The sequence below is a fragment of the Parasteatoda tepidariorum genome, chromosome 8 (assembly GCF_043381705.1).
Source record: "Parasteatoda tepidariorum isolate YZ-2023 chromosome 8, CAS_Ptep_4.0, whole genome shotgun sequence".
NCBI lineage: Eukaryota > Metazoa > Arthropoda > Arachnida > Araneae > Theridiidae > Parasteatoda > Parasteatoda tepidariorum.
In genome coordinates, this window is record NC_092211.1 from 4191065 (window position 1) to 4205036 (window position 13972).

Consider the following 13972-nt stretch of genomic DNA (forward strand, 5'->3'; position numbering starts at 1 on the left):
ATTTCTGTTCACTATTGCAGGGTGGTAGGGTACCTTGGAAGGATGTGCTTATTATAGCAAGATTTTGCTGTAAATTTGTTTGCTAAAACTGTTTCACAAATAATATATATGTTTCCATAAACAGTTAACAAGCCAAATTCTCCCACAAATTGTTTGCATACTTAGTGTTACAGTTTAAATAAAATTATGTGATGGTGCGATTAAAGTAATATTATTTTTATATTAATATAGAGGTTAGATGATGGGTAGAAATCATTGTATAAGTACTTTTATTTGTATTTGGGTATAGTCATGATTAAAAAAAATTTTATTGGTGAACAAATTAAGGCCGAAAATTGTATTAACAGTAAATAAATTAAGGGGAACGGGATCATTAAGGAAAAGTTATAGTACAATGCTATCGTGGTATAACAATAACCCAATAGGTTCAAAGGGTCACAAAGTGGAAAATTTAAAGATACAAACGGGTTGATATAAAGAGCATTAGATTACTGAAATTTATAAAGATTTTACCTTAATATTTTAAGTAACAAAAAATGGGATGCATAAAAAAGAATTAAATTCCTCGATACGGACCGAAGTCCGCATCTCGGAGAAAAAGAGTAACCAGCAAGAAGGAAGCTAAAAAAGAGAATCTCTTTTAGTATCTTAAAAAATTTGTTAACTCGTGTTGGACCAGAAGCCACCAATTTAATTTATTTTAGTTGGCCACCAATTTATTTTAGTTGGACCAATTTAATTTAAAGTGGAGGAGAGTTTGAAAAACAAAAGGAAATAGATTGGCTAAGTTAGCCCCTTAAAAATAAAAGAATAAAAATGAAAGGCGGGTATAGAGGGGTTGATTCTTTCCATAGGAAGGGCAATGACCGTGTTGACCATGAGGAAGGTCAACCAGAAAGTTAAAATAAATATAATTGCTATATTAAAAAAGGGAATCAAGTTTTAAGAAAAGTATAGGATAAGATATAATTAAAGATTAAATTGTCACTTTACATTAAGTGTAAATGTGACACTTAGAGTAGAAAATGTTTATGAGTTAATTCTTGTCAATTTAAGGCAAATTTCTTCCTATTATTAGTTAATTTAATTAGTTAATTCTTAATTAAGTAGTTAATTCTTGTCAATATAAATAAAAGGCAAATTTCTTTCTGCAAGTTTCTTTGGGTTTGAAAAAAAGTGGAAGAAATTCTATCCCAAAAAGAACATAACATAAAACCAATTTTTTAAGCAGTTTATAATTGCAATCTAGTTTAAATAATAGTATTCATTTTCAAGGTATTTATCATTTTTAAATGAATAAAATGTAAAAATACAACAATTAGAGAGAAAAAAATCGAATGAATGTTTTGAAAAATTAAAATAAGTGCAGTGTTTACTGTTTTAGGTAAATGAGTATCAAACCTTATTTTCTTATATTGTAAAAAAAGGTTTAGACATTATATTGAATTTTATTAATATTACTAAATAAAAAAATCACAGACTAAGCATATTGAATTCACTATTACAAATATATAATTTTAATAACCAAATACTTACAAGCTTAAATATTCAAACTGATTTTTAATAATATGATGTGTAGTATCAGTGTAAAATTAATTAGAGATTTCAATTAAAATTAATTATGGAAATAATAGATTTCAGTATAAAATTAAAAATTATGTAAATATTTTTCCAAGCATGTGGGAATTGTTTTCCAAGTAGATGTGAAAAACTTAATTTTTCTGATACTATTTTAAATTTTAATTTGTTTAAATTAAAGCTATTCTTATTGCTTAACGATTGGTCTTTTTTTTTGTTTCCTCCTATTTGGCCAATTTTTTATTTTATTTTCCAGCTTGTTTCTGTGCTGGAAGAAATAGGTTTTTTCAAGACAAACTTCATAAAACAAATTACCGAGAGGAGGCACTCACTGGGACTGGGCTATAAATCGATGTATCGCGACATATCGATTTAACGCCTATATCGGCAAGCCGATAGAGCGACTTTCGTTCCAGGCGATGCATCCGATATTTGATGCATCAGAAATCTGATTTAAGCCGTCGAGGAAAGACGATGAGCGCAAAACTGTATACCGATACAGGACACGCAAAGATCATCTCTTAAGTTCCGATGGCGACTCGCGGTATTCGTTCCGTTATGTTGTGATGGCCTTGATTGATTATCGGTAGAATCAGAACCAGAGTTTTGAGAAAATATATCGTGATCTCGAATTTTAGTTTTCGCATCTCTTAGTTTTATTTTCTTTGTCGCGACTTGATATAGTTTTTTGTAGATTATTTTCAGGGGGACTAACTTCGTTATCGCTGCCGTTGCCTTGTTCTGAACGCAATCTATTAATGAAAAGAATGTATAAAGAGTTTCGTCATTAATTAGGAAATTTTTTTTTTAACAAAACTTTTTTTTATTTTTAAATGTGAAAATTATTTGAAATCTAATTTAAGACCCCCATAAGGAGGTAAATTACAAGATAATTAAATTTGTTAGGTTTTTTTTTACTTTTAATTTATTAAAAACTTTTTGGATAAAACTTCTAATAATTTAAAGGGTTTTTATTACTGATTTTAAACTTATAAATCTTGAGTTGTTTTTATTTTTAAGAATAAAGTTAAAACAAAACTTATCTTTTGTCATTTGGATTTGAACGTAAGTCAATCAACTTTGTTTATACAAAAAAAAATTTAAAGGTTTGCGAAATTTATTCCTTTTTTTCGTTTTATTAGAGAGTATAATCAGTTTTTTAAAATTTTCTTTTAATATTATTAGTTAATTAGCTAAATATATTATCAAATATCACAATTCTTTTGTTTTTATTTTTAATAAATTAAACCTTACTTTGTTTTTCGTTCATAATTCGATCATTATTTAATTTAATGAAATTATTTATGTGAAATAATGATAATAATAAAAATAGTGATTTAAAAGCATTATTTTTTTTCTTTCTAAAATTTATTTAGCACTTTGTTTTAAATAAATAAATAATTTTTAACGAACTTATTTTTTAAATTTTCTTTCTATACTGTTAGGTAAATATATTGATAAATTTCAATTTTATTTAATTTTTTATTATTTATTTTTAAATTAAGAAATCTTTCGTTAAATGCGTGATCATTTTTAGAAAATATAACAAAACTTGCATTTACTTTTTCATTTAGAATTTTAACACTACAATCGAACTTCATAATTATGTAATTATCAAAGTTATTTTTATATGGCTCATTTAGTAAAATCATTTTTTATGACTTAAAACTTTTTTTTTNTATTACAATAAAATTTCTCTAAAAACTAAAGTTACAGTAAAATTTCGCCAAATGACAGTGGTGGTGATCAGTTAAAAGTGGATTAACAATAAAGTTTGACAATTAAAAACATGTGTTAAAGGCAATGAAACCCAATAGCGCCTTATATCGTTATATCACATGTTCGTTTTCGCACCTTCGCGATTTGAAATCGTTTCTTGTAGATTATTTTCAATGGGATTAATTTCGTGATCGCCGTCGTAACCTTGTTCTGAACGCAATCTATTATTGAAAAGAATTTATAAAGAAAAGTTTCTTCATTAATTAGGTAAGTTTTTTATTTATTTTCTGACAAAACTTTTTTTATATTTTTAAATGTGAAAATTATTGGAAATCTTATTTAAGGTCCCCATAAAGAGTTAAATTACAAAGTAATTAAATTTGTTAGGTTTTTTTTTACTTTTAATTTATTAAAAACTTTTTGGATAAAACTTCTAATAATTTAATGGATTTTTATTACTGATTTTAAACTTATAAATCTTGAGTTGCTTTTATTTTTAGAAATAAAGTTAAAACAAAACTTATTTTTTGTCATTTGGATTTGGACGTAAGTCAATCAACTTTGTTTATACAAAAAAAATTTAAAGGTTTGCGAATTTTATTCATTTTTTTAGTTTTATTAGAGAGTATAATCAGTTTTTTAAAATTTTCTTTTAATATTATTAGCTAATTAGCTAAATATATTATCGAATATCACAATTCTTTTTGTTTTTATTTTTAAGAAATTAAACCTTACTTTGTTTTTTGTTCATAATTCGGTCATTATGTAATTTATTGAAATTATTTATGTGAAATAATAATAATAAAAAAAAATAGTGATTTAAAAGTGTTATTTTTTTCTTTCTAAAATTTATTTAGCACTTTGTTTTAAATATACAAATAATTTTTAACGAACTTATTTTTTAAATTTTCTTTCTATACTGTTAGGTAAATATATTGATATATTTAAATTTTATTTATTTTTTTATTATTTATTTTTAAATTAAGAAATCTTTCGTTAAATGCGTGATCATTTTTAGAAAATATAACAGAACTTGCATTTACTTTTTCATTTAGAATTTGAACACTACAATCGAACTTAATAATTATGTAACTATCAAAGTTAATTTTATATGGCTCATTTAGTAAAATGATTTTTTATGGCTTTAAACATTTTTTAAAAAAAAATTTCATTCGCTTAAACTAATTGATTTCCAAATTATTCATAAATCTATCATTTTAAACTTTCTTTTATTTCTAGTTAAAAGCTCAGTAAAGTATCTAACTTAAATTAAGACTGCTAATACCTTATAAACAATAAAGAGGTGCAAATATTTCATTCTATCAATTCATTCTATCAAATATTTCATTGTAGTCAATTTATTTAATATCTTTCTTAAGCAAAACATATATATCTTCAAATTTATAAATTGATTTAAATCAACTTGTATGGAGTTTTTATAGAAATCTGACTTTCTGTGCCTTACAAGTAAATGAAATTCAAAAATACTATATTGCGATGCATCGCTATATCGCAATGCAAACTGACGATGCATCACAATACATAATTTCTAATATCGCCCAGTCCTAGCACTCACGTTTATTATTTTACGTTCTTTTTATTTCCCGATATTTCAAAATCTTAACTCAAATGAGGTGAATGGGATTAGAATCCCAGTGCTTGCTGGTCGATACGAATTCCTCACCCGGCTTGCACCGATCACAGTGCTGACGTAAAAATATCCTCAGTGGTAAATGGATTAGAGTTTGAGACACGGGTTAGAGTCCCTTTGCCATCTGGCTAACCGTGAGAGGTTTTCGCTCCACGTAACGCAAGTGCAGATTAGTTCCTTCAAAAGTCCTTCACGGAGGCAAATTTCACCCGATACTTATTCCAGGAGTTTCCTTGTCTTCTGGGTTTGGTTCAAAATGACATGGCTACACAGTCGAGCATCGGTAGTCGTAAACCCGAAAAATCGGGTCGGCTGTTCGACTACTGTTATGAAATAAAATTGTTGGTGTGCTTTTTAAATAAGCTAGCTGGATGACAAAGAAAAATTTCAAATATTTTGATAAAGATTATTTGTTTAAAATAATAAGCATCATGTGGTTTTTCTAAAAAACACTTGCAGTCAATTATTTTAAAAATTTGTACAAGTATTATTGTGAATAATTTTTATATTCTGTTTTTTTTTAGGGGAAAAAATATCCTCCCTTAAAACTGATAATTATGTCTGCCACAATGTGTGTTGAAGAATTTATGGAAAATCCCAGGCTGTTCAAGACGAAACCTTTTCTTTTTAAAGTATAAACTTTTTTTAGATTATGTTAACAGATCTCTCCCTTCCTGTTATACACACCTCACTACAACACTATTTTGGGTTGTAGAGTCCTGTGCACACATTTAGCTCAATGTTATTAATTATAAATATATGTTGTACAAAAAATTTGCAGAGTGCTATTTATGGTTAAAAATTAAAGACAATTGAAATACATTCAGAAAGTAAACATACCCGAAAAACGTTTTTATTGAAAATAATCTGATATTTTTGTTTGTTTATTCATCATTTTTTTTTTTTTTTTTTTACTGTCAAGTCAACCAACAAAGTGCTCATTGAATCCAAAGCCGGAAAATGATTTTCCTTTGTGAATGGTGTCCAACCTACCCTCTACAGAAAAAATTCTCTTTCAGGTGTTAATGTGATGCTTGTGGTCATTTGTGACTCATGATCAGCTTTTAACTTGAAGGAAATAAAATTAGATAGGATTGTTACATTTGTGACTTCTTAAGAGATAACGGAGGCGATTCTAAGAATGGAAGCTCTTTGAGTGGTCAGCAGTGAGTCTTTTCTTGTCAAAAAAAAAGTAGCAAAAGATGATAAAATAATAATTTTTACATTATTTGAATACCAATAATAAATAGAGAAAATAAGGTTGAAATTTGAGGTGGGAAAAAACGTTTTACAGTGGTTTATTGCTTCAGAGAATATTGTAATATTGAGAGGAAGATAACATTAATTCCTATGCAAGTTTGTCGGGATCACGAAACATTATCGTAATAGAGGGAGTTATTGTTGTATAAGATATCGTAGTAGAGAGACTTCTCTGTATATATATACACACGGTCGGACTTCTATTGAACGAATTTGTCTAATCCTGATGAAAAGTTTGTTGTATGGAAAAGTTCTTAAATTAACCATTTGAAATACTTGAGTAACACAAAACAGGTTTTAAATTCATAAACACTAGACATAATTAAAATAGCAATTGATACGCCTTTATCTTTTAAATTATTATCGACTATCAAATTGTTTTTAAATGTTTTTATCATAGGAAGGTTTGGCGATTTCTTCATCTTTTTCGTCATCCTCACAACTTATTGCTCTATTGTTTTTATTTTTCTCACTGTCCAAAATAACCGATTCAGTTATTGTTTCTGTGGCTGCAGCTTCAAAATCAATTAAAAGAAAATCATTGTTCAGTACGTTGCCGTTAATGTAGTGCTTCTCTCTTAGCTGTACCCATATTTTTTAAGTTCTTAGAAAGAAATATCCTCATCCTCCGTGCTGACTAAGAATCAAGCTTTAGCAAAACTGTTACGAAAAGTACAATATGTAACATCATAGTTCCATGCTTTGGAAATTTCTGTTATGCTTTCTCATTAATTGATTTTTCGCTTGGATTCCTGTATGAAATACAAACAAAAAGGTAAAAGGATTTTACTGCATTTTCTAAAAGTTAAGCGGCTGCGAAAATCAATTCATGGCCATTTCCCTCATAAAATGCTTTGATGAGTTTGAAATGTTCTGAAATATTTAGAGAAATAGGGAAAGTGGATCTCAAAGAACAGTTCATTTGATGGAAAACTCACTTTGCTATTTGGAAGTTATTTTATGAAGAAATTTCCAAAATATTCTTGGTTCTTTGAAAAAAAATCGCAAAATGGAAAAATTCACTAAATAGAAGTTCGTTTAATAGAAGTTCGACTAGTATGAACCGATTATTTAGTATTTGTCCTATTTATTTGAGCCTCACAAAATGGCAATCAAAAATTCAAACTTGCAATTTTAACTTCATGGTTAGAAACGTTTTAAAATTAATAAAAGAAATTGTTTACATGTAAATTTTTATTTCTCATTTAATGTATTTTTTAATTCTATTTGCTGGGACCTTTGAAACAAAGAAATTTTCCTAATCGGTCAGTAATAGGGACGTATATTTTCTCTGAGGGAGAATGTGTAAGGGATGATTCGGTAACAGTTTTCACCGAAGAAATATTTAAGCTTGCTTGAAACTGAGACTCTTTTTTAAGAAAGTCTCTATTTCGATTTTTTCTTTAGGCATAAAAAAAAATTATCTATTTATTTATTGTAATTTTAATTACACAAATATTGAGATAAAATTTTTATCTTAAGAGGGGCCTTCATTTATAAAACGTGAGGGAGTTATTGAGTGCAGTTACAGTGAAAGACCACAATCTGAAGAAGTTTCACTGATGAATGTTTGAAACATTTGATATTAATTTATTCATTTTTAGCATCTTCTTACAATAGATTTGAAAAATATTTGTTGGGAATATTAGGCAAAAGGATTTTGGGATTTGACACTTAACTTAAAAAAAACATCAGTGCAGAACATACGGGTCATAAATACATAAAGATTTTTAGTGTTAAAAAAAATTCGATTGGAAAAGTTATTTTCGCTGCACACTTTTAAAGATTTTGAAATTTGACAGCAGCAAAAATAAGTTTGAAAGTTGTTTAGTTATATAATACACTGGGTAAAATAGTTTATGATAATTTTGAATGCAAAATAGAATGTGTACTACAAAAGCAAGTGTAAGGGATTAATTGCAAGTTAACTATTTTGTTTTATGCTATTTATTAATTGTTAGCTTTTTTTTTTAGATATTAATTGTTAGTTTTTTTAACATTAATTGTTTTTTTCCTCGTTAAATTGTTTTTTTGCTAATTATTTATTGTTTGCTTGTTTTTTTTGTCAGCTATCCTTTGTTTTTATAACTATTATTTGCAAAGAAAATTTTTATTGTTTGCTTCCGTTTGTAAGTTAATATTTAGTTGCTTCCTTTTGTGTACCCCCCACCCCACCCAATAAGCCTATAATTATTTTCTCTGGTGAGGTACTCTAGTACCTCACGGTAATATAATACGTGGTCCACTTTGAATATTAAAGGTCATTGTCCTGGGTTCGATCCTCGGGCCGGGCAAGGTTGACTCAGCCTTTCATCCCTTGGGCGGGTCGATAAATAAGTACCAAGCATGCTTGGGAACTCAACAATGGGGGTTCTGCGTTCAGCTGACCATCGGACTGGAACATCTGCTCCTGCACCCCAGAGCCCAAAGTCAAGAAAACGGAGATGGGCACAGTAGGCCCTGGCCCTTTATGGGCTGTTGTGCCACTGAGTTTAGTTTTTAGTTTCTTTTGTTAATTAATAATTTTAATAGTCATTAAATTTTGTATTTTATTTTAAGAGTGTCAGAAACAGGACTATTGCCAACGAAGATGTTCATGCCATTAAAGCATGGAAAAATTATATATATATATTGTATAATATATGGTATACTTTTCTTCAATTTAAACTTTACTCGTAATAAAAACAAAACATTATAATTTTTACTATATCATTTCTACAGGGTTGCCACAGGCGACTAAAATACAAATATTTGCAACTATTTTCAGCATGAGTCGACTATGGCAACTTTTTTTGCCTGAAAAGGTTAAAAAAGCAACTATTTTCAGGAAAAGGAGACTTTTCTGTACTCCTAGCAATGTTTTTTTAGCATAAATTGGGTAGAAAACCTGCAGCCTGCATGAATTTTGAATTTGAGTAATCACTTTTCACTATATATATATATGTTTGCTAAATCAATTCAAATGATAAAAGGGAAAATTTCTTAGAATAAGTTTTTTTTTTTTAATGAAAAAGTATTTTTTGAATGAATTCTAGTAGAAGTATTTAATTTTCTGCAAATATACAAATTTTTTTTATATAAAATTTTAGTGCTTGAACACTAACGTTTATATAAAAATTATCATATTTGCCACCAACTTGACTAAATGGATCATGGTATATGACAATTAAGTTATTTAATGAAATTTTAGTCTTATTTTTGTTCTTATTTAGGCAACTATTTTCATGCTCAAGGCTACTAAAAGCAACTATTTTGTTCATTTTTTTCTGTGGCAACCCTGTTTCTAAAATTTGATGGCACATTTTAAGAATTTAGCGGCACATTGGTTCAGAATAATTAAAAATAATGGGTATTTTTCCAACACTGATGTTTTTCCCGATCTATCTTAATTGAATATTAAAATATCAAATAAATATGAAATCAGGTCTATGTGTGTAATTTGCGATCTTTCTGTTGTAAATGATTGTATTATTTATATTCCAGGTAAGTTCCAGGCAATATACTGTTCAGGCACATTTCAACAAACATACTCCAAATGATTATGTTGAAGCTGCATTCAATAAGGTAAACTGTTTTATATTTAAATATAATCTATAAATTGTGTCATTAAGTTGAGTAATTGTTTATACATTGAAAGTTTGAGTTAATTTAAAAATGTTAACTAAGAGATTCCGTGACTGTGGAAGCAAATCATCTGTGTGCTCTCTCCCGCCCTATATATACATATACATATTATTTTTCTGTTTTCTGCTTGATATGCTTTATTTCGTATTTTTTACTTAATGTGTTCTATTTTCGTTTCAATTTTTTTTAGTGCTCCTTGCACTATTGTTTTTATATATTTTGCTTTGGCTATATTGATGCAATGTTAGAAAGCACTCCTTTTTGCAGATATAATCGTGTGGGCTGATGATGCTATATTTACTTTATTTTGTTTTCTGGATTTTTGATAATTTTTTTCTCTTAGATAAATAGAAAAAATAATTTTCTTTAGATACATAAAAATTTCTTTCAATATTTTTAAAAATTATTTTAATTTAATAATTTTTCTTCTTCTCTTCTTATTATTTTCCCGATTGAAGAATATGAATTTGTGGCTGTTGACTATTTTGTTTACTTGGGTTCTGTAATCAACAACAGGAAATACAAAGAAGAATTACTATAGCCAATAAATGTTTGAATGGAATTCATAGAATATAAATAGATATATAAATCTCTTTTAAGATCGCTTTTAACATATGCTTGGGAAACCTGGACCATGTCTTGTGCGGCTATGTTGGGTACCTTTGAGAGAAATACCTTTGGAAGAATTCAAAAAAATGGTGTGTAACTTAGAAGATCAAATCTGGAGTTGTATCACTCTTCTAATAAACCTGACATTCTAGGCTTTATTAAACCGCAAAGAATAAAATGGGCAGGCCAAGTTATCAGAATGGACGAAGACTGTACCACAAAAAGAGCTTTCAATGCCAGACCAGTCGGCACACGAAAAAGGGGCAGGCCGAATTGGAGATGGATAGATGGCCTAGAAAAAGACCTTTTGGTCTTAAAAATTAAAAACTGGAAAAATTTAGCAGGAAAAAAGTTAGCCTGGAAAAAAATTTTTCTTGAGATGGCCAAGGCCCACCCTGGGCTGTTGAGCCATTGATGATGATGGATATACATATGTATATTTGTATTAATCCGATCAGAATCATTTGAACCTTACAAAATGGCAATCAAGAATTCGAATTTTGTCATTTTAACTTCAGAATTCGAATTGTTTTAAACTTAAAATAAAATAAAAAGAAATTAATTGTTTACCTGTAAATTATTTCTCTCTCATTTAACGATATTATTTTTTCTCTTTTGTTTCACTGTTTGTTTTTTTTAATTATTTAATATTCTGTTAGTTGTGACATCTAAAACCAAGAATCTTCCCATTGGTCAGTAATATATATATATATATATAGTGACATATATATACTCTATTGTGACATTTATTTATTTATTTTTTAAAATTTAGTCACAATAAAAGTAATCTTTTTTTTTTTTTTTTTTTTTTATTTAGATTAATTTTATTGACAAGATTTATAAGAACAAATTAAATATTTAAAATCNGAATGGGTTGTGTCTCATAGTCTATAAAATGTAAGGATTCTAAAGCCCCCCCCCCCTCCACCTGCAAAGATGAATCAACATGGATGATTTTTTTAATATGATTCAATTTTCAAATGCAATAATGTTTATTAAAACAGTAAATGATCTCCACTGATTCAACTTTCAATAATAACATTTCATTAGAAATAAAACACAAGAGTAAAGTTAAGTCTATATTAAAAAGTTAAGTCCATACACTTTATTGGAATGGATCTTTTTATCTAAAAAATAAAAATTAAAAGTAGACACATAATTGCACAAGTAATTAATTTAATTATTAATAATAATTAGGTATTTAGTAGTTAGGTAAGACTCATATTGCTGTATTTCTCTTGTGTTTAAACCCGATAATCTTGCTTTTTGATTTATTTGGAACAATTATATTACTTGAACAGGATGGCCACTCCACAGGGAAAATACTGGGAATACAAAGTTCACCTAAAATGACAGGGAAAATGCGGGGAATTTTGATTTTTTCTTTACGAACTGAGAATTTTGTTTCTTATTTTCGTCTTTTAAAAAATGTTGACCACTAAAAGTGCAATCTATGGAATATTTAAGGATGATATTTCCAGCTGCACTAAACTATTTAATTTACTATAGCATTATTTCTTTTAAGTATGTTCAGCTTTTTTCTCTTAAATTATAACTAGTATAGTTAGCTTAATATAGTTCACGCCAGAGCAGAGTGATTGTATTTTTTCTCTAAATTATATTGTGTAAATGTACAGGGAAAACATGGAGAATCCTCCTGATTTGTGTGATCTTTTTTTACAATGTAGGTGTGTAAAATTCATCAGCAATTGCCACCTGGTGCCATATTAGTGTTTCTGACGGGTGAGAAGGAAATAAATAAACTGTGCCAAACTCTGAGAGATGCATTTCCTATGAAAGAATTTGATGAGGAAGCTGATTGTTTGTTTAAGAAGAAACGAAAAAGAAGAACGAAAAATAACATGTCTACTCTCCCAGACATAAATTTAGATGAGTATGTTTCCCCTTTTTTTTTATTTGTAACCAGTACAACTCTACTGAATTTTGTACATTTTGAAACAGAATTTTTGTGCAGATTATTGCTTGAATATTTGAATAAGTATTACATAAAGAACCTCATTTATAGAAATCAGTTCCAAACTTTTGTTTTGTTCAGTTTATTCAGAGCTCTCTTTTTAAATTAAATCTTTTAACTATCTTTGATGAATACTATTACTATTCAAAATTATAAGTAATCAAGATGCATAACATTTCAAGACCATTTAATGTTAAATCATAACTGGAAAATATGGCATTTTTTTCTATTTTGATGACTATAAAAATCCCTTAATTTCCCTAAGTGTATTATATTTAGTATATTTTGTAATAATTATCATGAAATATATAATATTTCGATCTCATGTATGGTTTGGCAATTTTTCAAAGCATTGGAAATTGTGATTTACTGAGATGTGTACAATATTTCCCGATGTATCGTTAACATCAACATCTACATGCGCGATACTACATCGATGTCTGCAAGTTTGCGCAGAGAGCATTTCCCTCCGTAAGCGTGCCGTGATAGCTGTGGCGATGATCGTTATCTTCCCCCGTCTTTTTCTTTCTTCTATCGTGACTCATCGTTTTGTTGACATAATGAATCCGAATGTGATTGCGAATCAAAGTGTTGTTAAAGTTACAGAAGATTTTTCTTTTAATTGTGCAAATCCTGTTGATTTCTTTTTTTTTTAAACAATCAATCCAACCATTCAATGTTTTTTAACCGCTATTTTAGAGACAACTATGTCTTTTAATATTGAGAAATAAGTATTAAAAATTGCAACATTTATTTTTTAAAAAATGCACTTACTAATTACAAATTTACGCAGTACTAAATATTAAACATTAATGTACTGAAACAACCCAATGCCAAAATTTTTACATTGTCCAGTGCTAGTAACCTGATCCTACAATTTCTCTGGATTCAAAGACCTACAGAAAATTTTATATTTTACCCGGATGGTACCTGCTGGGCTGTCTTAAGTGCAAGCAGGGGCACAAAAATATTTTGGGCCCCTACACTGTTTAAAATCGATTTCACGTACATAAGATAAAGCATTTTTTAAAATATACAACAATTTTTAACACATATAAACACATTTTTATTACCCAAAAAAACTGAATGCACATAAAAAAATCATTTTTAAATAATGCATAATTTAAAAAAAAAATTTAGTTGCTAACCAGTTACAATCTTCAAATAATAAAATAATTTTTGAAACCAAGAAGCTAATTAAAATAATTATTGAAAAATATGAATACTTTCGTCAAACTATAAAAATCAGTTATTAAAACATCTTTCAATGCGCATCAGACATAACCAGCTTAAAAGTTGCTGACCTATGTGTAATTCTAAACTCTTTCAATTATTACTTTATTTAAGTCATTATATGTACTTGACGGAGTGGGTGGTGGTCAAGGATATGTAGAAAAATTATTGGAGTACCTAAAACCTTCATTTTAATGTTGAAAAATAGATTTCAGTTACCCTTTTAAAATTTCCTGGTGATGAACTATACAAATTATTGGTGTTAGCATGATAATCAATCACTATTTATAGGGGGGGGGGGATTATGCACTGGAATATACTTA

General features: G+C 28.1%; 1 protein-coding gene across 2 annotated transcripts in view; it reads left to right on the forward strand.

The window, feature by feature from the left end:
- LOC107456411 (putative ATP-dependent RNA helicase kurz) overlaps window positions 1-13972 on the forward strand; it is a 90759-nt gene that overhangs the window by 28016 nt on the left and 48771 nt on the right. For both annotated transcript variants that reach the window (XM_043053870.2, XM_043053869.2), the window contains exons 9-11: window positions 5473-5580; window positions 9692-9772; window positions 12130-12335. In XM_043053870.2, the coding sequence (XP_042909804.1) occupies window positions 5473-5580; window positions 9692-9772; window positions 12130-12335 (395 nt within the window). The remainder of the gene's footprint in view (window positions 1-5472; window positions 5581-9691; window positions 9773-12129; window positions 12336-13972) is intronic.